Source organism: Poecilia formosa, unplaced genomic scaffold (genome assembly GCF_000485575.1).
Source record: "Poecilia formosa unplaced genomic scaffold, Poecilia_formosa-5.1.2 Scaffold31, whole genome shotgun sequence".
NCBI lineage: Eukaryota > Metazoa > Chordata > Actinopteri > Cyprinodontiformes > Poeciliidae > Poecilia > Poecilia formosa.
The window spans coordinates 713144-739924 of NW_006799970.1; the positions used below are offsets into that span (position 1 = coordinate 713144).

Below are 26781 nucleotides of genomic sequence, written 5' to 3' on the forward strand. Positions count from 1 at the left end.
AACTATAGGTTCAACTGAGGTCATGAATAGATCTGAGGGGTCCTTTTGGCAAAACAGTCATCAAGCAAAGGAAAGCAGTGTTCACTCACATAGAGCGCCAACTCAATAATCAGTGTCATGGTAGGATTGAGAAGAACAAATAGAGTAAGGTGATCCTTCAGCAACAGGCAGGTGCTCTTTCTTTCCCCCTGCTGCTTTCCTCTGAGCAGTCGCTTTACTGTCACTGTCACCTAACCTCACTGGCCTTATAAATCATTCAGCTCCCCACTGAAAGCCATGCAGACTAACTGGCCTGGTGCATAATCATTTGTGGAGAACATCGGAGTGCAGAATTTTGTCAATGGACTACCCTCACAGAGTATTACATCTGATTTTGTTTTTTTCTTCAAACCATGGACCGTGGGTGAATCACTTCAAGAGTTTGTGTGTGAAGCAGAGGAGTTCATGGGAAATGTTGGTCAGCAACTCAGTATTTGAAAAAGAAAAAAAAACAACTATGCAAACATGCAGATGCATGTGGTTTGGCATTTTGCAGTGGCACTGAGTGCAATGGCCCAAGAGAGATACATCAGTCAACATAACAAGGAAAATCTGCACTGCCAGCCAGGTAAGCTTTCCCAACTGAATTTTATTATGACTGTAACAGTAAGACAGAGTGACATGTTTTTGCACATATTAGGTTTCTACTGTCCTCCAGCCAGCTTCAGTCCGGTCCCCTGTCCTAGAGGCACATATGGGCCAAATGCTGGAGCTGTGTCTGAAGAAAGCTGCCTGACGTGTCCTCCACAACACTACTGCCCTCGACCAGGCCTGCCCTCCCCCCTGGCCTGTGGTCCTATGGCTGTGCAGCCTTTGTCTGGCCAGGATGTCTGCATCTGCTCAGGAAATGGACAGAGTTTTCAGGTGTTTCTTCCAATGTTCATTGTTCGGGTGTTTTTACAAGGCATAAAGATCAGCACAGCAATTCCTACAGAGTGAAGAAGCATCCGCTCCAAGTGTGCTTATGGTTTCTTTTTCGTCTTGTTGCTCTTTCCTCACAAATACCGTGAAAGGAGTAGCTTCCTGACTGTCACTCAGAAATATTAGACGATAAGCAATCTGTAGCTTCAAGCCAAGGGAGTTCCAGATAGTATTACTGTACAGAAGGATCTAGTTTCCCCATGTGGCTGAAGTTGCATAGGTGTTGACCTCTCTTCTCATCAGCTTAGGATCAAGGGAATGAGATTTGGCCCTGGTAGTCTGTGGGAGAACACTTTTGTGTAGAAATATGGCTGCAAAACCTTGAAAATTGAGGACTTGCTGTGTACTTAAAGTGGATCAGAGATTGTAAACATCACTGTTAAATGTGAGAGTTTTCTGACGCAAGATAGAAAACCTTTATAAATCCTTTAAAATCTTTCTCCTCCTTTATTATAACATTTATGATACATAAATAAGCATACAACACTTGCAACCTTTGGCCAGAGATATGATGGAACAAATTAATTTTGTTGTACAAAGGTATAAGTCAGGAGAAGAGTGCAAAAATAATTTCCACAGCTATATTTATGTATTTCCTTTTAATTCACGTACAGCACTTTGAATTGCCTTGTTGCTGAAAATGTGCTATATAATTAAAACAACGTGAAAACAGCATTCAATAGAGAAAATACAGGACTACGGCGAGGTTAAAAAACTGAAACAAAGAAAGAGAGAAAGACAGAAACTGGTCTACCGGGGCAGCCAAGATGTGAGCTATGGTAACACTGGAGAAGCAGAAAGAATTTCCTGCTGTGTTCTCAGTCTGACAATCTTCTGTGTTCCCCATGGAGGCAAAGCATTGTGTTAGGTTATAGGTTTGAACATATGTTGCATGCAGTTTGTAGGCAAAGAGTCAAATCCGGTACTCAGAGAGATTGGGCAAATGCTTAGTTGACAGTAGCATCTCAGCAGCACCCCTAAGGAAGTGAAATAGAGCAGAAACCATAAATGCAGAACCTGATAAATAAGGAAAGTTGCTGTAGTTGAAAGTATCATGTTTTTGTTTTCATTAAATCTTTGTCTTCGTCATTTCAACCAATCGGCAGATCGTTTCTTAGACCTTTTTATTTCTCCTTTTATATCCATAGAGAACTGATGGCCGTTGCTTCTGTACAATCGGATACCAGTCCAGCAGTGATGGAGAAATGTGTGTGCAGCAGCTGTACAGCATTTGCAGAAATGGAAAGTCTCGCACACAATATGGGGACTGCTTGGACCATCACCAGTGGTCTCTTCACTGCAAGGACAAGGTAAATGCTTGCACTTACGATATGGCCCTTCACATACACAAAGGAAGAACTAGGGGAAAGGTCTTTGGTTTATCTTGTTCAAAATGATATGAGACAGGAAACTCATACAGAAGATATGTATGACCTGTTTAGAGAATGCGTCGAGTAAGCACACAGTCCACAATCACTCCGGGTAATGAGTACAACCTGGATGTCTTTGCCCTTTACCCCATGAACCTGACAAGCCTCCAAGCTTAATAAACCCAATTAATATTTAACCAGAAGCTGCTTCCCGTGACTTTTGCTCAGCAGTGATTTCACAGTTGTGTTGGTTTAGAGGAATTAATTAGAGAACGTACATGTCACAAGAGTTGCATTGGCTGTTTTTCTGCAGGTGTGCCAAACACCAGAGGACTACCATGGTTATGACAGGGAGCTGGGTCTGTGTGTGTGCAGAGAGCCTCCTGGCAGAGCTGCATGTGGAGGCCTATGCAGGTGGAAGCCAGCAACCCATCTGAAGCTCCAGTGCAGATATGATCAGGATATGGCTCTGACATGGAGCTATGAAAGTCAGGTGGACAACAGAGTAACACTGATAAAATGTACCAAATGACTGAATGTTATCTTATATTTTAAGTATTCAATGTTTTTTTTTCCACCCAATTGTTACACTCATATTCATGTCGCATTCCTATTGAATAAAACACAATAGACAAATAAGCCTGTTCCGATAATGCATACATGCATGTATTGTCATCTTCATTGTGAAACTGCAGCCTCATCTCTTGTGTTGCATTGACCTATTAATGGTAAAGACTTGTCATTGTGTGACTGCAGGTGTCAAGCGTCTCGGGCGGTGTGCTGGAAGCGGTTTTTGAAAGGTGGGACTCCCGGGGGACTCTGCAGTGCCGCAGCCATCGCAAACCCTCACGTCCTGTCTACATTGTTCAGACAACAGGTGGAGACGCACTTATCACAGACACGTAAACAATAGGATTTTCCTATCTAGCAAGGCTGATTTCTTTGTGGTTCCCTGTCACCTCCTTTTTCTTCTTCGTCTGTATCACGGCCGCCAGAGGCAGGACTCTTTGGCCTGCTCAGCGGTCTCCCAGAGGAAATCCAGCAACTGTTTCCAGACCGCACACAGAGCTCGACCGGTTTGTCACTGCCGCACGCCAATCGAAATAGCAATGAACGCACGGAAATTCTCAACTCTTGCAAACCAAATTATTGCGTTATTGATACTGTTGTTCTGCATGACTGATTTACAGACGAAGAGTACGAAGTTTTAGATGAGATCAGCGGTGTGGAGAATATCAGTGATGCAAAAAGAGAACCTCGTTTCAGACAGTGGAGCAAAGACCCGAGTGATGTTGAAGACCAGAGTGTGTCGAGTGTAGCTGGAGTCCTCAACCCGACAACATGTCTCCAACTGGGGGATGTTTTACTGTTCACCGTCAGCACACGCCATTACCCGCTCTACGACATGTAAGTCAGGTGGTGGATTCTTCCAGGTTTGAGTGTTTTGCTACTTTTGTTTTGACATTTTTGTTCATCGTCTCTTGCACTTCTTCCAGCGACAATCTCTACAACACAAACAGCGATTTTGACTGGGGTGCGCTCCGGCTGCTGGAAGAGGAGTTGACCCTTTCCTGGACTCCTCCTACCTTATTTTCGCTGGTGTTTAGCCACCAGGGGGTTTACGTCTTCACGCTTAGCAGCAATCGGCATAAACACATGGTAAACCTCAATTCAAAAATTAAAGCTACTTTGTTACGTCGTAATTTTATTTTGTAAAAAAAAAAAAAAAAAAATCATTATAAAAACATATAATTTCAAAAGCTGATGTATTATTTTTTGCTGTTTTGACTTTTTTTAAAATCTCGTTTGTGTTTGGATTGAATTGTCTAATGTTGTCATGATCAATACTAAGAACAGCACATGAAAAAAGTTAGCAGATGGCTCATGCAATTTGTGACATAAATGGTAAAGCGTCGCTAACTACGGATGCCAATGCCTTTCAGTATGTGCGAGTGATGCCCGCAGGGGGCCAGTGTTACGAGCCTGGACCCTTCTTCCCAACCATTCCTCGACGTCTGACCCAGATGGGAATCAGCAGAAGACGTGATCTGTTGCTTCGACCTGATTGGCTGGTCGCCGGCGGGCTGTTGTTTGGAGCTGTGGTCGTTCTCTGCTTATGCGTCGCATTGCTGGTTCGTCTTTTTTTTTTTTTTGGCGCACAAGCGTTTTAGACGTTCACTAATCTTATATGGTAACTTTAAAACATTTGCGTTTGTAGATTATGTTCCAGGAATACGGGTGGCCGGAAAAGAAGCCAATCATAACGAGGTATCGCTCGTTGCAGCTGGCCTACCAAATGGATGACTACGCATCAAAAGGCTCAAGGGTTTTCACAGTTAGGAAGACCCATCGGAATCAACAGGCTAGGCTAATGAAGGACTCCATTCAGCCAGGTGGAATACTCCGATTATTTACTCATTCTTTAGAAGCCTAGGAGATAATTTGTTTCCCGACTTACATTCAAATGTGATGGGCAACTTTAGACAAATGCACCTGCAACGTGCACCGACCCCACGTTCTGTCCAAACACCGGGCCTTTGAGGACCCCAGTGACTTCTTACGCAACACCGACACTGACCTTTGGGTGGTGCAGTCATCCAACCAGTTACTGTTAAAAAGACTGACGTCACGAAGCTGATGGCACGTGTACAGTGACGAACAGCGAAAAGGAAAACAAGCATTTTTATCAATGGGGCCCTTTCTTCCGTTTACTATTGTACAGCTTTTGATGCCATTACTAGGAAGAACCAAGCAGAACTTTACGTCAGAGTAGATGTTCCAAAACACACACACATGAACAACAGCTTTTAATGAACTTTTAATGCAGCTCATTACAAGGGCCTTTGTAAAAGTATTTGCAGACCTTAAATTTGTCCATGTTATTTAACACACCTGTCAAAACCTTACAGAAACTCAATGAAATAGATCAACACACACTGGTAGTAATGGCGGGGTGACATTTACAGCAAGCTATAATCGAAGAAAGAATTGATGGTATGATTCAGCTAGAGCTATTTCTGAAAGAATGGGAGAAAAATTAATATCTCCCAGTGTCCAAAGTCGGTAAAGACCTACACCAAAAGAGTTTCAGATGTAAATGTGGCAAAAGGTAGTTCAATAAAGTTGTGATCTGAGGGGCTAAGTACAGGAATTAAGGATTCCACGCATTTCTCCAAACAGGTAGTATTTTGTGATTTTCTATTTATCACATCCACTCACACTAAAACAGGTGGAAATACCCTGAAACACTACATTAATTTATGGTGGCAACATCACAAAAACCTTAATTAATACAAATACTTCTCCTGAAAGTTGTAGATGTTCTTCAAAAATAATTTCCTGATGCGATTTGAAATACTTTTATTCCCTCTTTGTTTTATCCCTGTTTCTCCCTGTTTTGTGAAGAGCAGCCTGCCCGGATGTTTTGGATGAGTTCTGGGATTATGAGCACCAGGTGGATTTGGAGGCTTTCAGCAGCAACACTTTCTACAGCCTCCTGCTTAAACAAAGCCTGTCTGTCACTGCGAGGCTGGGGCAGCTCACAACGGAGGTAGAAACTTCCGGATTATTCGCCACGTAAACTGGCAGCACGGGAACCGACGCTGATTCCCTCTTTTATCCTTCGCACACTTAAGCCTGTTGCTTCAGTGAAGCAGAACTGTTCAGGAACACAAAATCCACTTGGGACTTTGTCTCATCAATTTGCCAATCCATGTGTTAAATATATTTCTTTTAGTAACTGGGGATATTGTTGGTGCCTTTTTTGTTTTGTTTTTGTTTTTGTTTTGGAGTTTGATGTGAGAAAAACCTTTACAAAGTAAATCTTCTGTAATTTCTTATGGAATTATTTTATTTATCTATTTTTTTTTAAGCTTAGCCCTGAGGCTGGAGTCTTCTCATAAAAATTAAAGAACATTCTAATGAAGCGCATCTTTACATTCACTTCTTGACTTCTAAATTGATTTCATAAAAGCCCTGAAACATTGTGCACGTCTTCTCTTTCATCGTCTCCTCTTCCTCCTCATGTGTGCTTCACAGATCATTCAGGTTCATTGAAACAGGCTAAGTATCACATACGAAGGTCTCTGTTTTCTTCTGGGCACTTCTCTTTGTCCCGTGTCCTTCCTATTTAATTGGCTGGATGCAGTTTAGAGAACAGATTAATGTTACAGCCCTGAAGAAGTGCAGCAATAGACATGTAAGAAGAGACGGTGCTGCATAAATGCTTATGTCTCCTGAGGATTGGCGATGTTTGCTGAGGCTGCATGATTGCCGGCTCAGATTACAATAGTTGTATGATGATTTTGTCTCTAATGTGTTTTTGTGTTTGTCCAGGTAAAAGAGATGTATCAGGGAGTCCTTGGGAAACTACAGCTACTCCACCCAGGCATGATTGCCGAGGAGAGGGTGGGGGAAGGGTACGAGAGGATGAGAAAAGAGATGGAGAAAGAAGTGGGGCGACGGAGGGCTTTGGCCTCCCAGCTGCGAACTTTGCTCGACAATCAGCTTGAGGTACTGTACAAGTCTCATTATGGCAGTGCTCTTACATTCTGATCTTTCCCACATATTCTCATGTTGGGATTATACATTTCAATATGTTTTAGTGGGATTACGATTGTGAAGAAATATAATTAATGCACCGTGTTTGCTGCAGCGCCTCCAGATTTAATGTGCACCTCTCAGCTGCAACATTTGCTGCTACGTTAGTATTTTAGGTTCTCTGATGTATTTCGATCTGGACGTTGACTGGGCCATCCACGCAATGAATGTATTTAATACAGTCCATTGTAACTCTGGCTTTATGTTTGGATTCCATATTTAATTTTTCACCAGACATATTGTAGCGTCATCTAACCAGAACGCCATCCCCCACCTGTTTGATTTGACCCGGCATGGTTTTTGACAAACTGCAGAAGTGATTTGTTATGAATTTATTCAGTTTTTGGGGGGAAAGATTCAGACTCAATTGGGCTCCATCTGTTTCAGGTTTTTGATTGTTAAAAGATTCACACTTTACCACTGTTTCTCCCCACATCTTGAATATCTTGAAGATTTTAGTTATGGGACGGCAAACTGATTATCGAGAAGTATAAATACATTTTTAAGGCAAAGTAAAATCATAAATAAAGGTTTGTCAGATTGATAAATCTAAATATGCTTGTTCCTTGAATTTTGTGGTGCTTCTCTGCCAAATAATCAAGAACAAGGTGCATTTAATAATACATCCTCTCCGACAGTATAACAGGCAGTAGGAAGAAATGCCAAACACTGTAAATCTTGGAAGCAACCAACTAAAATGAACAACCTACCAAAGAGGATAAGTGAAATAGATGTGACTGGTTCCTTCTAGGTTCTGAGACGAGATCAGCAGGCCAAGCAGGGGGTCTACAGTGTATTCACCACTCGATGCAGGGAGTGCACCGGACTGCTGTCCAAGATTTCCAACGGCAATCAGGCCTCTTGTGAGCTTCACCAACAAATGTAAAAGATTTGTCAAGTATGGATCGAAGAGATCTGAAATAAATACTATGTAGTTTTAAATATATTTTTCCACCAATGTTAAGTTTGACCCAAAGGCTGACGTGCCTTGTGGATGAAATGGGGGAGCTGGTGGCAGCAGAGTGCCACCGTCAGGGAGCGTGGGGGCTGTTGGGTGAAGGCACCGGGGCCAAGCTGCTCTGCCCCGACACGGGAACCGTCCTGACCAAAGACGACATCTTTGGTGAGTCAATGAGCCCTGGAAAAGAAGAAGAAAATAAAGATCTTCAGTACTTTCTGAAGTAGTATGACGATGCCATGAAGGACTTCTTGAATGTTGGAGGAACAGCACCATCTACTGCTAAAAACGTGTGCTGCAACAACGAAAACAAAACCTCTTAAAACAAATAATAAAATTGCAAAAACATATAGCCTGTATCAAGAAGAAAAAATGATTTAAATAAATCCCTTTTTTTATTCTAAAATACTTTTCATAAGTTAGATTTGTTAATTGGTAGTACTATCAGGATTTTTAGATAAAAATTAAACAAAAAATGTCCAACCTCCGCCTCCTCTCAGGTCCTGACGGGTCTCTGCGTGTCCCTGCTGCGGTTCATTGCGATCCAGTCACCGGGCTCATGAAGCCAAACCCTCAAAGCCACATGTTGCTGAGCAGCGGCCATACCATGGCAGTGCCACCTGATTATTTCATTCACCCTCAGACTGGCAGAGTTTTACCCATCGTTGGCAACGTGGCCTATGATCCTGTCAGTTCCACATTAGTGTTTACTACGGACCTCTGTACAGGTAACACTGCCGATTCCATCCTACCACACATACTGTGATGAAACAAAACGCCATATTTAAGACGAAGAGAATACTGAACAGAATAGAATAGAAATATTGAGGTGTCACAGCAACGAGTTAAGGTAAGTGGGACATGCATACTCACACAAAGGTAAAAATCACAAAAAATAAGAATAATGGACTTTTACAATAAAAACGACGCTGTACAGGTATTAAAAGAAATTGCATAGCCAAACTGAAAGTAATGTGCAGCTGAGTAGATTAGTCTTTAGAGAAGGAAAATGTGACATCAATAAATATGTACTTAGAAGACAACAGAATATTTACAGGAATCGAGGAAGCTGAGCAAACGGGGATGTGTGAGTTACAGCAGAGTTATGAGGGCTTACTGAGTTTGTTTGGAGCAGATATGGCTATAAAGTCATAAAAAGTTGCCAAGAGGAAGGATCTGCTGCTGGTAATAAAAATAAACTCAACTGCAATAACAATTATGCATCCTAAAGGTTAATATAAATCCTTTACACTGAGGTGTTTTATAATGAAACAATTGCGTACAAATGCAGAACGACTAAATAATTTAAAATATATGACATGTAGAGAACTAATCAGGTGTTTTTTTTTTTTTTTTTTTAGATTTTGAAGTTAAAACACAATGTGAATTGTTCAGTATTTGGTAGAATTGCCTTTTAAAATGTATGATTTGGGTCAGATCTTCTGGGTGTTCTTCCACAAGCTTCACCCAGTAGTTTGCTGGAAACCTTTCAGGCCTGCCCACACATTTTCTATGAGACTGAGATCAGTGTTTTTGAAGACAACTCCAGAACATTGACTTTGTTGTCCTTAAACCACTTTTTTAACACATTGACTCTTAGGAAAACCCATTTCTACCCAAGATTATTCAGCCAGGATTTAGCTTCTTGGCTAAAGATTTGAGATGTTGCTTCAATATATGCATGTAATGTTCTTTCCCCGTGATGCTGTCCATTTTGTGAAGTGCACCAGTCTCCTTTGCAGCAACTCCCACACTTCACAGCTGGGACGGTTTTCTCAGGCTTTCTCTGTGATGGACACTATGATCAAATACTTCAATTTCAATTTCATTAAAGCCCAGGACATGTTTCTAACAAATAGGTGTTTTGTCCTTGAGTGCCTTTGCAAACTGGAGTCTGGCTTTTTTCTAAGTAATTTGGAGAAATTGCCTCTTTTTTTTATTAATTTTAGCCTGTGTAAGTACACGGCCCATATTACTGGCCATAATGACACTCTCTTACCACCAGGATCTTCAGAAGGTCTTGTGCTTTTCTTTTTTTGGAGGTTGATACACACATTACACACCAACGTATATTAATCTCTGGGACACCAAACTGTCTTCTCCAGTGGTAGGATGCCTGGACATTTCCATTAATGCTAATACTTTCATTTAATAGTTGAATTATTGAATGTGAAATTGAATTCTTCAGGAGATACATGATTGGTAGAGCCCATCTGAGTGTTTGTCTACAGTATAAATACAGATGTTCTACGAATGTTTCAAGGTTTTTAGAGATGGAGAACAGACTGCAGAAAGATCAAGGAACATGGGGTCAGGGATAAGATTAATGGAAAAGTTTTGAACGGTAAAACAACATGAGGGATTTAACAACTTAATGCCGTCGGCTGCCTACTGTCGCCACATGCTTGTTCAGTAGCAGGAATTGCTGCAAGGTCACTTACTCAATACTATCCACTGAGTTATTGGTGTAATAATCTGGATGTGACAGTATTGTGAGCTAGGATTGAATTGGAATGTCTGCCATTGACTTTTTATTTGTTCATGTTATTGGAACGATTTGGCTTTATGTTTCTGTATATACTATATAGGCTTGTTTGTATATGTAGTGGTGCCTTGAGATGATATTTGTGGATTAGGTTTGTATAAATGCAATAAACTGAACTGGAACAGTGGCAAGAAGTCATAAAGACAGTCATTAAATCAAGGCATTACTTGAAAATTATAATCACATATGTCAGTCTGAGTAAGCTCAAGCTTTATTGAAAAGAAGAAAGGGTTAAAATTTCAGTTTCCAGATGTACAAAACAGATAGAGGCTGATTGTAAAATGCATATGTTTTCAATGAACAGTGGTTCTAAGAAAAGTTGTGACTACTGGGAGTAAATACAAAGGTATGTCAAAATTTTCTGACTTTTATTCATTAAAAAAACATTTGAAACCATTTCTCATTTTCCTTTCAGCTCACCAACTGAGTAAACTGTCTTCCTTGATTGTAATGTGAAAAATACTTTGTGTGCTTTTCGCTGCATCAGGTGATGTCAGAAAGTTGGACAGCCCCCTCCTTCCATTTCTTCCTTTTCCCACCTCCTGCCCCTCAGAGTTGCCCCTGCCTTGCATTCGTCTCAAAGGCCTAAAACCAGGTCATAGGTTACAACTAGGCATGCCCGCGGCAGACCCAGACACAGGCGTCCCCGTACCCACCCTGGCAGTGACCATCCACCCACAGACTGGACTAGTTTACCCCCTGGGAAGGCTGCATACCTGCCCACTCTCCCGCCTGCCTCAGCCAATACAAATTGGCTATCCCATGCTGGACTCCAGGACAGGGAACATTGTGCTCACTGTTGGGGTCCATTTAGATCTGGTGACAGGTGAGCATTGCTAGATGTCTGTTATTACTTAAATTACAGATCTTTTGTCATTTGGACTTGCTCTGCTTGTCTTCTAGGAGATGTACAGCCAGTAGGTGGAGCGCTGCTCGGCGAGGTCTTCACCGAACCTCTGAGTGGGCAGATGGTGAGAGTAGGAGGAGTCACCATTAGAGCTGGACAGCTGGTGCCTCATGTAGGAGGATATCAAGCATTATTAGACAGCAAGGTACTTGATTAACTCCAAACTCCAGTAAAAATATGACTTGCTGTGCAATACTTGTCACGATACCAAGACACGAAACGACCAAGCAATGAGGAAAGTGTTTCGTTTTTCCTCCTCGTTTCCTGGTGAGCTATGTTTTATGAAACATGTGATAAATACATAACACAAGCACAGACTTTGAGAGTAAACCAGCGACTCTAAAGCTGTACGTTTGCAGAGTTGCTTTGTAATAAATTACCTTGAGCGACAGATGTTTTAATTGGTTCAGGTTCTGGCTGAGATGCTTAAAGCACTGGACCTCCTGAAACCGCTAACTGATGACTGGGGTTCAGACCCGACTCTACAAAATATGCAGAGCCATCCGGGCAACGAGAACATAAGCGGTCGACTGGACGATCTTCTAGCTGCGAGCAAGGAGCTCGAGCAGGCCTGGGAAAGGAGTCTGCACTGTGGGCTGCAGCTGTGGACCCGGTTTGAGATGCTGCTGGACTGGACTCTGCACCTGCAGCAGGACGGTGGGACACTGGGTAAGGAATCCTTGTGGAAAAAAAACAAACAAACAAATTTTGGACCATTTTTTCCCTCTGTTCAAGGTGTCGCTTTGCTCTCCGTTGCATATTTAGTTCCTGGCTTATTTTTCAATTGCAAAATGTGAAAAACCCACACAAAGGCAACAAAATACAGACGCCTGACAAGATCAGCCAAAGAAGAGTAGAGTAGTTTCAAGGGGGGCTCTAAGTATTTAATGAGGGATCGTCCAATATGAGTGTACGTGTCTGTCCTGGGACGGTCTGATAGAAGTGAGGCTGCCGATTTGGCCTTTGAAAAGCTTGAAAAACTTTCTGAACTTGTCTCAGTGAAAGTGGAGCAGTCACCTTATCCACCATATTTGTTTTGAAACTGAGACAGAGCCGGCCAATGAGCAGTGAGCACACATGTGCAGACAAACAGGGTCTTTATTTTTTTTTTAAGTCTGACATTTAAGAGTCAGAAGCCTAAGAACACACATTTTCTAACCCAAAGTCTTTTCACTTGACCTTTACATATCACAGACAGCTACCCTTTACAGACCTAAGCATGTGACCAGTTTGTCTCATATGAGCCTAAATTTAACCTTTACACCATTATTTTTCATTTTAATGGGGAAATGCCTAGAAATACCATGGAGAACAAAGAATATCTTTACTTATTCTTTGCTAGATGTGATTTTTAATGTTGATATAAAGTTCTATAAGACCATTAGCAAGCGTCTGAGGCTCAGAAAACAACAATTTCTTTTTAGTAAGAATCTTGTCCCGCCTTATTTTACATGATTTTATATGATCTTTATTTTTCATTAAGTTTATTTAATTTGCTCATCTTTGCGGTATGAATCAGGCGAAATGCCTCTGCCAGCTTCAGATATGTGTCTGCCAGCTCTCCTGGGGATGGAGTATCTTGACCCTATGGGATCCGGTCTGAGTGTTCCTGTGCTTGGGTGCCAGAGGGATCCCATCTCTGGGAGTGCAATTCCTCTGGCAGGAACCATGGAAGACCCTAAAGGAAAAGGCATGTTGATAATAACAAGAACTTGCAATTCTTCATTTTAGAATAATGCAAGATATTTACATCAGCGAGTCAAGCATGTGCTTGCACCCGACAGGCTTGGTGGCAATCCGTTATGGAGCTCAGGCTGTGGATCCAGTGACTGGGCTGTTGGCCCCAGTAGTTGGAGCAAGGCTGGACGTGTGCAGCAAAAACATTGTGCCTATGACGTCTTCATTCTGGCTGATGACGGCGGAGCAAACCGATAGTGTACAAGTAGGTGCACAAATCCCTAAATCAAAAGTTATAATGTAGTAAATGAAGTCACATGGACGATAAGGCAGATAACTGATCTGGATCTTGCTTTTTCTCCTGCTCTGTGTCAGGTGGAGGCGCTGCAGAGGGAAATGTGTGTGAGAAACTCTTACTGGCAGCAGCAGAGGCAGCGTGAGGAGGACGTCCTCATCGATCTGGACTCGGCTTTATGCCAGCATCTCTTCAGTGTCACAGATGCAAATTCTCATCAGGTCAGCAGGGGGAGTTTTTATGCTGTTTGTAAGGAATAGTGCTTTCATAGAGGAAGCAATTCAAGACTTTTCAAGCTTTTTGAATGTGTAGAAATAAAAACGGATAAAATAGATTTTTTTAGAACTGTATTCATGTCAAGATTCTAGATGTTGACAGAGAATGCAGAAATGACTAACTGCATCTTTGCTCTTTGAGCTTTACAAGAGGATGTATGTGCATGTGTGTGTGTGTGTGTGTGTATGCTTTATTTGAGCTTGAGCGAATAGTCTGTATATATTCCTGCAGGTCCAGTGGTCAGGGAAGCAGCTGAAGGAGGCAGCTGTCGAGCTGCAGGATGCTGCACAAACTGAGGTCCAGAGAAGAGCAGCTCAGCGCTCGTTCCTGGCTCTGGTCCTGCCGCCACATGCCTTACACATCCTTTCGTGCGGTAACATCACTTCCAAGCATAATGCCACTTTGCAGTGTTTGATTTGCATTGCAGCACAATAAGGTATGAATATTCATGCCTGATTGTAGGCGATGAAGAGGAATGGGACCAGCAGTGTGGTTGGCACTCGGCCCTTATGTCTGGTCTCGATAAGCTGGATGTGTGCATGGATCAGCTGCAACAAGACAATGAGACGTGGACGTCCCAGCCAGGAGACTGGTCTACAAACCTCCATGCGATGGTAAGAACAATTGTTTCCAGGCTTATTTCTGACATCACGGCGGGGGCCTTTTTTTTTTTTTTTTTTGGCCTGAAATAATAATTAAAAAAAATGCTTCAGCAAGTCTAGGTTTGTTCTCAACAACAGCACTTTTTGATCAAACAATACTAACAATATAAAATCAATGGGTTTTCAGGACAGAGAGCTGAGGCACCGAGAAATATGGGAGCAGTGTTGTTCCACACAGACAGCGGTGGATTCTGCTCTCACGTCGCTCCATTTTGTCAGACTTGTTTCTCGGCTGCGTGCCAACACAGCCCAGGTGAAGACACAGAAGTGCTCATAAGATTTACAAGACATGTTATCGACAACTGGATATATGTTTTTCTTTTAAAAAAAAAAGCTAAATATCGTATGTAACAAATTACATACAGGAGATGGATTAATTGCATCTCTGTAGATGCAATTACTCATCACTGAGGTGCAGCTTCAATTGTTAACTCTTGTAATGTTCCCATTTTTCTGTCTGGCTGTTTATAGGCAGTACTTTGTGGACAGTTTTGGTACAAAGACTATGGCCTGATCCAATGCAGTGAATATAAGCCAAACGTCACCATGATGGCTCTGCTCCAACAGAGGGTCGTACCTCTGCTTGAACGACTGAATGTGATCCTGGAAGAAAAACCTTCAACAAACCTGTTGTCCAATATCTGCAACCAGCAAATCTCCGGTACAGGAGCATCAGCCAACTGCATCATCACGCATCTCACATCCAAACACCAGTGCAGGTCTTTTACACGTGGAACTAAAAGGCTTACAGGTCGTTTACTGTCTACGTCTGTTTTCTGACGTGCCTTAGGCTCGTCGAGAAAGCAGGAGTTTTGCCTGGAGATCCCGTCCAGAGTGTGGACAAGCTCTGTTCCAGTGGTGAAAGGTACGCCCTTTGTTCGCTCTAGTTAGGCCCGAACCTGTTCACGCTCGGTGCAGATTGATTTTCAACCAAGAGGTTTGTTTCTGCTCAAAAAGGAGACAGGCATTTCTAAAAGGATAAAACTATGTAAAACGAGTATAAATATCCCACAAATTAACAATTTAGAAAAAAAAACAAAACTATTTTATTCAAAAATGGTCAGCTGAAAACTTTTATACCTTTCTCAATAACCAAAAATCTTTATTGGGATTACAGCAGTCAGGCCCTTCTCACAATATCCGACCATCAGTCTGTATGTTTCCACTGGTGTAGCTGTGTGTTTAAAGTCTTTCACATCATTAAACATTTGTTTTTTTTTTTTTTAAATCACTTGTCATTATTTTTGTGATAGGATTAATTCTTTTCAAATCACTTCTGAAATTAATTTTCATGTCAACTTATAGCTATTTTGCACTCTAAATGTTGGAGTCTGCTGCGTAACAACGTCCTTATTCGCAAGTTCAAACTGTTTCACATTGTCGAGAATGTAATTCAGACGGACTTCAGTAGATATGTGTTGCTGTTGGATTCTGATGTGTTCTGAGAACGGACCAGATCAGAGTCTGGAAGGATCTGAAATCAGGAAGTGGAAAAATTCAGTTGGATCAGTTTGCTTTGGAAACAGATGTCAGCAACTTCCAGTAAACTTTATTATCACTCTCTTCCCTCTCATCACTGGGCACCAGGTGTTTCAGTGACGTCTGGCTTTGCCTGTATGCAGCCCAGATGGTTACACTAATAAAAAAAAAAAATCCTGTCCTAATTTAACCAAAGAAAAAGGACGTTGAAAGTCCCAACTTTTAAACACCATTTAGACATCAGTAAAAACTCTCATTTTGAGTTTCATCTGCACTATTTGTGACTAGTTTTCTGCGGATTACAATAATGTTTCCCTCAAAATGAAATATATTTATAATAATAATAATAATTATTATTATTTTTAATTATTCTATTTACGTTTTGATTTTGAATGTGTTTTCTTCTTGTTGCTCCTTTCGGTCACATTACCAGTCTATCACTTCTGGGTTGAATATGCCATAAGACATAAATGATCTTAGACCAGAGATGGGTAGAGTACCCGGAAACTGCTCTCAGGTAGAACAGCACCTCCTCAACATATTTTCACTCAGTTAAAAAGTAGCTGTCCAAGAAATTAATCAATTATGAATAAAATAGTACGGGTGTGCTGTGGTGACGCAGGAGTTGCGCACAGCTCCTGCGTCACCACATCCAGGCCTTAATCCTGGATGTGGCCGTCGCAGGTTTGATTCCCGGCCTGGCAATCTTTGCCGCATGTCTTTCCCCATCTCTCATTACCCACTTTCCTGTCAATTCACTATCAAATAAAGGCTACTAGAGCCAATAAAACCTAAAAAAAGAAAGTATTCCATAAAAAGACTGATTAAGAATCGAATAAACACAACATCTCACTTGACATTTACTATCAGACACAAATATTACAAGTAGGGAATGTGTAGATGTTGGCAAAGTACTTTCAGTGACGATATATAGTGTTTACTATATTGCTTTTATCTCTAAATGGCCCAAATGGTGTTATCTTCTGCTCTGGAACCTGGAACTTATGTTTAAGATAACACTTAAAGTGTGTGCAAGATAACGAAATCTCAGTTAAACCAACTTTAGGTGTGATTCCCCATGAACTGGCATCCAGGCTTTCTCGCTCATGATTGGCGAAGGGCACCAGACACCCAGAATTTAACATTTCTATCTCTAATTTACAGTGAATCCCTTCATTTGATTCCAGAGTAAATGTCTCCCTTGTGTGTCCAAAGGGAACTCAACCCAGTCACTGAGAGAACCTGTAAATGTTGCTGAATCCCAGGACGGCATCCTCCAGACCTGCTCTCAGCGACAGACTGCGTCGTCTGGCGTTCGCTCGCAGGGTGAGATACGACAGCTGCCCTCATCTAACTCCCCTGTGGAAAATGTTGTGCACTCTGTAGGTAGTTCTTTCTGTAGGTGGTAGATGTTCGTGCATGATGTGTGGTACAGCAAAATGTGGTTAGCCACTGTTAAGTCTGTTCCAGATAGCGGTAGCATACAAGCAACTCAGAATTCAGTGAACACTGGTTAGAAGCAGCATGAAACCTTCCTCTCTTTAAGCTTTAGATGCCGAAACAGAAGCGTCTTATTTGTCCTCGTGGTGTGAGTTGTTGATCAACTGAGAAACAACTGAGGGCGGCCGGGGGTCTGGGGGGTTGGTTTACTCGGTCGTCGCCGAGTAAATCAGGAAACGCAGAACAGACGACAATCAATGACAGAACATGAGCAAACACTGAAATAACCAGAACCGCAAACCGAAGGGATTCATAGAAACACAGAGCCCAAAGTGACATAAACAAACTGCAAAATTCATACAAGATGTGGCAAAAATGATGCATTTAATTTCTCAGAAATTGCATGCTTCATACTTTACTTACTTATTTAATAAAGTAAGTAAAATATTACTTAAAGCAGACTGTTGTAAGGCTTGAACAACCAGTGGAGGTCATTCAAAACATTGGAACGACTCATTCGAAATAATCTTGAGACATTCCTAAGCCCCTTACCAGACTCAGAGGCCACGAGGTTGTCCTTTCTAAAGGCCTCTTAAAGCTCTTGTAATGTTTCCAATCAATGGTCAGTCTCACTTCAACAGTTAGGATTACTTCAAATTAAATGTCTGGTGTCTAAAAAGGGAAAAACTTCTTTAAAGTAATGAATTTCTCATTAGGTGCACCTGGCTTTACATTTCAGCACTATCAAGTGTAAATAAATGCTGGGTTGTTGTGGCTTATTCCTTACCATTTACAATTTTTCTGATTATGGCCTTGGAAATATCTCAGCCCTCGACCATTTTAAGTGACACAAGCTGAAAAGCTTCTTGGCTCTCGTCTCCGACTTTCAAATGGTATTTTCCAGATACTGTTGATACATGGATGGAAGAAAACAGTCAATCCTCACTTCAGTTTCAGCATAAATATGATCTAAAGCAGGGGTCCCCAAACTTTTTCCTGCGAGGGCCACATAGCTGTTCCTTTCTGTGGTCGGGGGCCGGTCTTAGTTTTTGGAGAAAGAAACCTTAGAAAATTCTTGTCGGCGGCGGCGACACATTCGCGCTTTTAGATAGATTTTTACCCAGAATGCAAATGGAAAAAACCGTGAGTGAAACGGTGACTGGGACTGACTAGTATATCTTTCATTGAGGGAAAGTTAGTTTCACATCTGCTCAAGAGCCCCCTTGGTGGTTGAAGAAAAATCCACATATAAACCGGAAAATACAATATATGAAAAAAAAAAAAAACACTGAATGCTCTGGTATGAGGAGGCGGGCCAGATCCAGCATTGTTCAGGGGGCCGGACCAAATGACGTGGCGGGCCGGATCCGGCCTGCAGGCCGTAGTTTGGGGACCCCTGATCTAAAGAGTCATCTGTCACAGATTTAGGGTTCTTAAATTTATCTAAGCTCAGATTTTTGCTGTTTGTGTTTTTTCTGTCGTGCACGTTCACCTAAACCCAGGAACTATCCACATGACGGTCCTTGTTTCTTTACAGAGAGTCAGCAGACGAAGGACCCTGGTCGGTTTACACACGCAGCCGTCATTACTACTCCAGGTATTCCTTGTAATATAAGTAAGAGTCTCATTAGGACCACATTTTAGTCCGAAACATTACATTTACTAACAGTACATCAAAACACAGGACGCATTTATGGTCTAGACACCTCATGAACTGATTTGTGCCCCTCAGAGGAGCAGTGGAAGAGGCTGGTGGAGGTCTCTCCTCTCTCCCTGTTCCTAAGGGACTTGGAGCTTCGGCTGAAGGCCTGGGCTGGGAAGGCTGGTTTACTTGGACACGAACTTAGCAGTGAGTGCAGGAATTTTCATCCATAAACACTGGAGATGTTTGGTCAAATGTGTAAATACCTTATGTTTTAGTTGACATCCACTGCAGCATGGAATCAAACTACCATCTGGAGAAATAAAAAAAGAACACAATTTACATCATTTCATTTTGATTAATCTCAGGCAGAGGAAGCGGTTTTGTGGATCTCCTCGATGCCCAGTGGGAATGCGAAGGAGAGCTGATCCCTTTGGACCTTTCAGTCCTAAACCCCAGAGAGTTTCTGGTCTACCAGCATGGATTATTCCTGATTGACACTCTGCATAATCTAAAACTGGTTGGTGCTCAGCTGTCACTCTGACTGGAAACATGAACCTTATAAGCTTTGAAGCACAATTGTTGGTATTTAGCTTTTTCTTTTAATTCAGGCTGTGAGAAAGTCATAGAATATTCCATTTATTAATCATTTTTGTGTATGTCCTTTCAAAGTGCAAATAATGACATGCACTTTTACCTTGTTAGTCTCTATAAAACCTCAGATAAATGAAAACACCTTCGAGTTTTTCTTCCTTTGTTGCAGACTCCAGCTGTTTCACTTCAGATAGCTGTGAGTCTTCCCAGCAACAACTACGTAAACAACGCCTTCAGGAACTCTTTCTTTTATCAGGTAAAGTACTGCTTTATGACGGTGCATATGCCAAGATTTATTTATTTGTGATAGCTTTGCTGCTTCCTGACTGGACCAGCATCATCACTCTAGTTTGAAAAAAAAAAAAAGTCTTAAACTACACAATTTACTACAAATTGTCCCATAGTTTGGAAAAATAAACGGTTGAAATAGAATTCGTTGTGAGCTTTATTTATTACCAAAGTTATCAAAGCCAGGTCTGCTTTATACCAGCACCTTCTTCTCTCCCCTTCAGCAAAATTACACGCAAATGATCACGTAGCTGCAGCGTCTATATTTGAAATCTCTCCAAAATACACGCAGCTCTTTTCAGCTCTCTCTTTCAACCTCAGACTGCATCTCAAAGACTTTCGATTTCCACTCACCCGTCTTGATCTAAAGAGCAGCAGCTCCTAGCTGTAAAACATTTACACAGGTGACACCTGAAAAAAGGTAAACAATCCAGAATTACGTCCAGTTATTGGGGGTTTTTTTGGGAGTGGAGGGGTCACACGATCTACGCTGCTTAAAGTTCAGAGTGAAGTTTACACAGTGTGATGATTCAGTGACCACATGGTGTTACTGAGCTGGACTGGCAGCAAACTCATCTCACCAAATAGTTTTAAGAAAAATAGCCTTATTGCTAATATTTCACAAAACTTGTACTAAAACTGGAAATAAACAACAGCACTTTCACTTGCTCAACTTTTTTCAATTTTTTAGAAATATATATATATATTTTTTTCATGAGAACAGAGAGCTGAAGTAATGAGGCCAAACCAAGCAGATTTCTTGTAAATAAAACCTGTGGTGGCGCTGTAACTTTCATTGATCCAGCTTGTGTGTTCTGTGGTTAGTTTCAGAATCGGCTTCAACGTTCAAACTGCTCCAGCGTGCAGCTTACACCACCAAGGACTGCAGGCCTTAAAGTTTTCTGACTGTCATAAAACAGTTAATATTATTCACCGAATCCTTATTTTAAATATAACAAAACACAGTCCACTGAAATTATTGTCAGTAATGGGTCATGCATGTTGCATTTCAGTCCATCTGCAAGATGATTAAGTGATTCATGACCAACTTTATTTTGCATATATGCACAGGAAGCAGAGGAGACGCTCTTTGTCCGCCGTCAGAGGCTGCAGTGTGTCGGTGGTTTCTCTCTGATGCTCCTTCACTGTCTCTCACACATTAAAACCAAAGACATGAGCGCCGACTTTAGTCCGGCCTTCCAGAGACTTTTCTTCAAGGTGACTACAGATCTATAAAATCTGAAGAAATCTATATTACGCTGGTATTTTAATTGCTATATAACTGAAGGTTGAAGCTGTAAGTGCTTTCAAAAGAGCATTTGTTTAATTTTTTTTGTTCACTTCCTGCCAGACTCTACAGGACTGTTTGCAAGAGCTCTTTCAGGCCCGACTGAGCATCCGTTCTGGACTGGACCCAAGCTTGTGCGTTGGGTTTCAGGAGCAGGGTGACCTAAAGGAGGCGCTGTCAGACCCCCATGCTGTCTCACTGCTTCATAGGCTTCATAAACCAAGCAGAGGACTACTGTCCGAAGATGTAAGAACTGTGAATTCCCTCTCTGTATGAAACTAAAGGCATAATCTGCTTACTGGCAGTCTAAATGTGAATTTAAAGACTTTTAAGTCTGACCAGTTCCTTTTTCCATGTGTTGTGTGTTGGTTGATTTGTGTTTGTCCAAACAGGAGGTAGAGAAAATGCTGGTGAAACACAGAGAAGCATCTCTGTTATCACATCTTGGAGGATTTCTGAGAGAGAGAAGCTCTGAAGCCAAAGAGCCACAGGAGGAGCAGAGTGGCTGAACCAACAACTATCATTATCTAATATACTTGCATAGACCCTGCACTACGTCAAGAGACTGATAAAAGTAAAGATCAACAGATGAGTTCAGATGGAGGCCATATGAACAAAATAAAAGGTTTGATTCCTATCACTATCAGATAATACTCAAAACTTCTGGGTTTTCAGTTTTGTGTAAAGATGACTCTCTCTTTTTCCAAAAATTTAATTTAACAATACATAAATTTATGTCAATGATTGTGTAATTTCCTCACTTTTGTGCAATCAGGAATCTAAGCTTGAAAAAACAACAACAACAAAAACATGTTTGGTTTTGAAAGTCAAGATCCTCAATTCAAGTGAATAAAAAGCAACCAGAACAAAATAAAAATTTGGATCCTGGGCTGCACAGTGGCGCAGTTGGTAGCACTGAGGTAGCAAGAAGGTCCTGGGCTCAAGAAAATCTACAACATACTTCAATAGATTCAGCTAAATAAAAAAAATAGGACAAAACGTCCACAATTTCTTCTTAAAAAGGGCTCATGTATACATTTGGAGTTCAAATAAAAGCTTATAGTATGTCAGTGATAGCAAGCCATTGTTGAATACTGTACATTTCTGAAAGCAAATGCATGAGTCATTTTTTTCCATACGAGCGTTGCTCTATTTAAATCGTCTTAGTTGTGGTTAAAAGCATTTTTTTCTTGCTTCTCTGTAACTCTTGGGGGAAGAAGTGTGAATCAACTCCTCACAGGCTGCAACTATGCAACATTTTTCGTGTTTGTGTATTATTTAGAAGTATATATTATTATTATTACCGTTATTTTACACGCAAAACTGCTGAATGTTGCTGAATGCTTGACAAGATTAAGTACATCTATTTATTTATTAATTTTGTTTCTAGCATGTGGGTTTGGAGTAAAACTTTACAGAACACTCTGCAGTTCTCAGTGAAGAGAACCCGTTTGTACATTTAAATGCTGTAATGATAGGAATGTGTTAAACCAGGTTAATATATATATGTAAGTAATACATTTGGAATATACAAACAGAACAAGTTATTCTTGTTTTACACTGGTATGAAAAAAACTGAGTTGAATTGTAATTCTAACCCTCAATAAATCTGTAAAAAACGGATTCACCTCCTTCACCTCCTTCACCGATATTGCAAAATATGTAAAAATAAATGAATAGAGGGAACTCCACTAATTTATTCCATTGTAATTCTGCTGTTGCCCAGCTTGTGAGTAAAGAAAGTAAGAAGCAGGAGAAGTTTAGTTTCTTGGCTGTTTTTGATACATCCTCCACTTCAGCTGAGTCTCCTGTGGCGTTTTGTTAAAATGAAAGTCTTGATAATGTTTTGGAAATTAATCCTGGCTGGAAGACATTGTTCCACATTAATTTCTTTTAATTTGGCCAAGACGTGCTGCTTCGTAAGGTATTTTTGTTTTGTCAAACAAGTCCTATTCAGGTTATTTGTTCCACTGGCTTGTTAAAAAAAAAAAAAAAAAAAAACATGGGCATGTACTCAGGATGGAAATCAGCTTCACAATTTATTCACAATTTATCAGGTTTATTTCCCTTTTAATTAATTTTTTTTTTAAACTCTTTTTTTTGTTCACTCAGATTTTCCCTGTCTTATTACAGTTAGTTTGATTATTTGAAAATAAATAAATAAATAAATAAAATAAAATACAAAAATTAAGTTTGACAACAAAGAAAAAAGAGCACATCTTCAAGAAGGAAAATGCATTTTGGAGGAACTGTGTATATTTATTTATTAGTTGAATCCTGGTTTTATTTCAGCTGACTTTTCCCAATAACCCCATGCTTCAAAGAGAACCTAAAAAACAAAAGTCGCACAACTCGACAGCGTTTCAAGTTTTCTTTATTTGCAACCAGCACCGGACAAAGTTAAACGATGCTGTATTCTGTGTCAACAAATGATTTTACAATTGAGGGTGAAACAATGTACCAAAGAATATTTTTGACAGCATTCAGGTTGACAGATGTAGATAAGATCAGTCATTTATTTTCAACTGCCGGTGGAGGAGGAGAAGAAGAAGAAGATATTTTTGCAGTGACAAATCAGGGATGCTTCTGATTTTGGCTGTAGTGATAGATGACGAATGGGATGAGAATGAGTCCACAGATGAGGGAGAGGATATTCAGGATCATTGCTGTTTTAGATGCGTCCTGAGCTGCGACAGTGTCTCCAGCTTCATTTGCAGATTTTGCCTTAGAATCAACAGTGATCACAATCACTTACATATTCATGGACAGTTGCATCAATGAAGATGAGATCAAAAAAATAATGCTGAAATCTTTGCTATTTGCAACAGTCGTGTCACATTCAGATACAAAATCATTAATGCATTGGCATTCATAAAAACTGTATGACTTATGACTACAATAAAGCAGATGTTCCATCATCTGTGAGAAACGTATAGTATAAAAGATACTACATAAAATGTAAATATTTTTTTTAAAGGTAGAGGTAAAAAAAAAGGACAAATGTTTGAGCGAAATTAATTTTAATACTGTTGAAAGATTACCTACCTTGCGAGAGTAATAAAGTGCACAAGCTCCAAGGGGCCAACAGCAGCATATAATGTTGAAAATAGACCAACCACGGTAGGTTGGGGCAACGCTGGTCTGAGATTCAGGCATTATTGCTTGGCCTTTCAGTGGATTCTGCAGGTTTGGTATACTGGCTTATGTTTTGAACCTGTCATTTGAGGAGGTGGTGCTGCTGGAACAAACATTTTATGCTTTATGGGTGTGGTTAAAAAAGAACAGGAACTTACTTTGGTTATGTGATAAGGAAAAAAAAAAAAACACAGATGTGGAGGAAAGCTTAAGATGGAGCTCTAAAACAGAAACACCCCCTGACAACTTCAATGCCTTTTGGAAAGTAATTTGCAACATTTAGAGCTCTTAAATGATTACAATCCATTTAAAAAGTTTTACTCAGTATCAACATTACTTAACCTTGCTGGGGTTTTTTTTTATTTCCCAGCACCAATAATCAATATTTTACACTTCTTTTAAGCATCATCTTCAAAACATCTCTGCTAGAAAAGCATATTTTAAATTTAAAAGATACTGTTGTCTGATGGGCTGTCAATACAAAGACTATTTTGCAGGCCTAGCTCAGTGATTAAACTATATTTGAGCTGTAAAATAAGACTCCAATGTAATAAAGAGGTTGACTTGCTACTATAAATAAATATTTAATGCAGAGAAATGAGATTTCAATTGAGAAAAAAAAACTAGGCATACAAGGTGGTAGCTTCATACCTTTCAATGCATTTTCGTCACAGAGATACATTTTAACTTTAAGAAAAACTATCATCTGAGATCTTGACAATTCATTTTTAAGAAAGCAAATTTAGAAATAGACAGCAGAAAAAAAAGATTTTATAAAATACTGATAAAAATGTCACTACAAAACAAAACATATGACAACTGACTCAGCTTTCCCTCCATAGCTTTAGTCCTAATATTTGTCTGAAACAGTAGCACATATGAATTCCTTACAAAAGTCCAGTTGCTAAAACACGTTAAACAGACTTTTTAGACGGAGAGACAGATACAACCTTGCTTCTGCCAGAAGTTCAACCAGTCCAGCTTCTAATGTCCCACAAACTATATTTTCATCCAGCGCAGTAAAGAAATAGTTAAATGTTCACCTCTTTGTGTTACAATTAGAATTTTCTTTATTTGATAAGAGCTTCACCCCTCAACATGTAGTCAGGACGAAACACTTAAAAAACAGAAAAATACCATAAATAACCTTCCTTACCGACAGTAAATGCACAAGTCTGTGTTTCTCACACATTGTCCTACTTAAGCCCTCTTTGCTGTGGTTAAAGCAATGGCACTCAGTACCTCCTGTGTGCGGAGGTGTGAAATGAATTCTCACAGGTCGCAGAACATGTTGGCCGAAAAACTGAATACATTTTCTGGGCACCATAATATGTTAGAAACATTCGATTATTATCTTATTGTCTATGTTACACGGAAAGCTGCTGAATGGCTGATGAGTCGAAGTCTATTTTCTTAACTTTTAACATGTTGCCATGACGGATTGATATGGTAATCAAAGGGTAGGATGGAGTCAAAACAAATCCCAAGATTGCTGGAGAGTGGTGATGGAAAGTGATCTCAAATGTCATCTTTTTAGGCTTTTCTGATAAATCAAATTTCAGAAATTTGAGTGTCCTTTATGCAAGTTCGACGTCATTTGAGTCTCTCAACATTAATGAGTGCTTGTGTCAAAAGCAGAACCTGAGATGATTATTAGTGGTTTTATCTCTTCACTTTTGTATTGTTGTGGGAGTCTTTTAATCTGTTTCAGTCAGCTTTGGATCACCTTCACACCATGCAAAATCCTGCAGCAAGACTTCTACCAGTAGAGATTCCAATGTTGGCTTCTTTTCCATGGATTTCAATAAATTTGAGAATTAATTTTAAAATTTTAGTCTTCGTTCTTAAAGCCCTACATAAAATAGTCTCAAAAATATTGCTGATATGCTGAAACTCCATTCTTCCCATGCACTAAAGTCAAATGGCCAAAATCAGTTCTGGTATTTCAGGCAGCCTGTGGAAATCTCCTCTGTTGTCCTTACACTGCCCTGAAACTATTGACTCCTTCAAAAGAAGCAGGTGGAGACATTTTTGGTACAGAAAAGCTTCTTACTAATTAACTTGATGTTTTATCGTATGCTGTGTTTGGTCTTTGAAGCAGTTTGTGATTTTAATCTGTGGAAGGTGTTATGTAAAACTCCCTCCCTCCGTACAGAGCAGAACCCTCTGAATTTGAAGGAAGACGAGATCCTGTATTTTGGTTTCTGTTGGGTGCTGCAGCTCTTGCTGGTTCACGTTCAGATCCTGTTGCTGAAACCACAAACTCAATAAACAGTTTCAGTTTGAAGCCGTGGTCTGTTCTGGGCTGCTTGATTTTTCTGTGCAAGTTAAAACCAATTTATTGAAGCTTCGTATGAATACCATGTTTGAACAAAAACAACTATTTTATACAATAATTAAAATGCTGTTTTTATTTCTGCAGTGAATGTCATGTGTGAATGTCTGTGTTATGTGAACTTGATTGTCTGCAAGACAACACCAGTTGGTTCCTCTGGTCTGTTTCAGCCAGAACTTATTAAGGAAAATGTAATAATCATTAGGATTCAGATCAACCTTCTAACCTGATATGTTATAGACTCTGGCAGCAATTCTTCTTTTAAAATAAAGATCAGACTTCTGTGTATTCTCAATGTAAGTTATTTTTAAATGAATAGCATTACAATTCA

The 26781-nt window shown here is 40.3% G+C and overlaps 1 protein-coding gene across 4 annotated transcripts; it reads left to right on the forward strand.

Moving 5' to 3' along the window:
• The first annotated feature begins 258 nt into the window (after positions 1 to 258).
• si:dkey-103g5.4 (uncharacterized) lies at positions 259 to 21726 on the forward strand. 4 transcript variants are annotated; one of them, XM_007549545.2, is made up of 34 exons: positions 259 to 607; positions 680 to 903; positions 2109 to 2270; positions 2644 to 2823; positions 3087 to 3207; positions 3326 to 3406; positions 3521 to 3737; positions 3827 to 3989; positions 4274 to 4462; positions 4549 to 4723; positions 5741 to 5880; positions 6666 to 6842; positions 7681 to 7811; positions 7895 to 8052; positions 8388 to 8615; positions 10920 to 11258; positions 11336 to 11484; positions 11750 to 12008; positions 12877 to 13029; positions 13124 to 13281; positions 13392 to 13532; positions 13819 to 13960; positions 14050 to 14201; positions 14377 to 14502; positions 14721 to 14910; positions 15040 to 15114; positions 16944 to 17054; positions 18706 to 18765; positions 18901 to 19017; positions 19179 to 19330; positions 19574 to 19660; positions 20764 to 20910; positions 21044 to 21226; positions 21373 to 21726. In XM_007549545.2, exons 1-34 carry the CDS (start codon positions 505 to 507, stop codon positions 21487 to 21489), a joined length of 5307 nt encoding a protein of 1768 aa, XP_007549607.2. In that variant the 5' UTR covers positions 259 to 504; the 3' UTR covers positions 21490 to 21726. The 4 variants fall into 4 exon arrangements, with proteins under 4 accessions (XP_007549607.2, XP_016525651.1, XP_016525649.1 ...); XM_016670163.1 differs by having other exon boundaries at positions 260 to 607; positions 12859 to 13029; XM_016670164.1 differs by having other exon boundaries at positions 260 to 607; positions 3332 to 3406; positions 12859 to 13029.
• The last annotated feature ends 5055 nt before the right edge of the window (positions 21727 to 26781 follow it).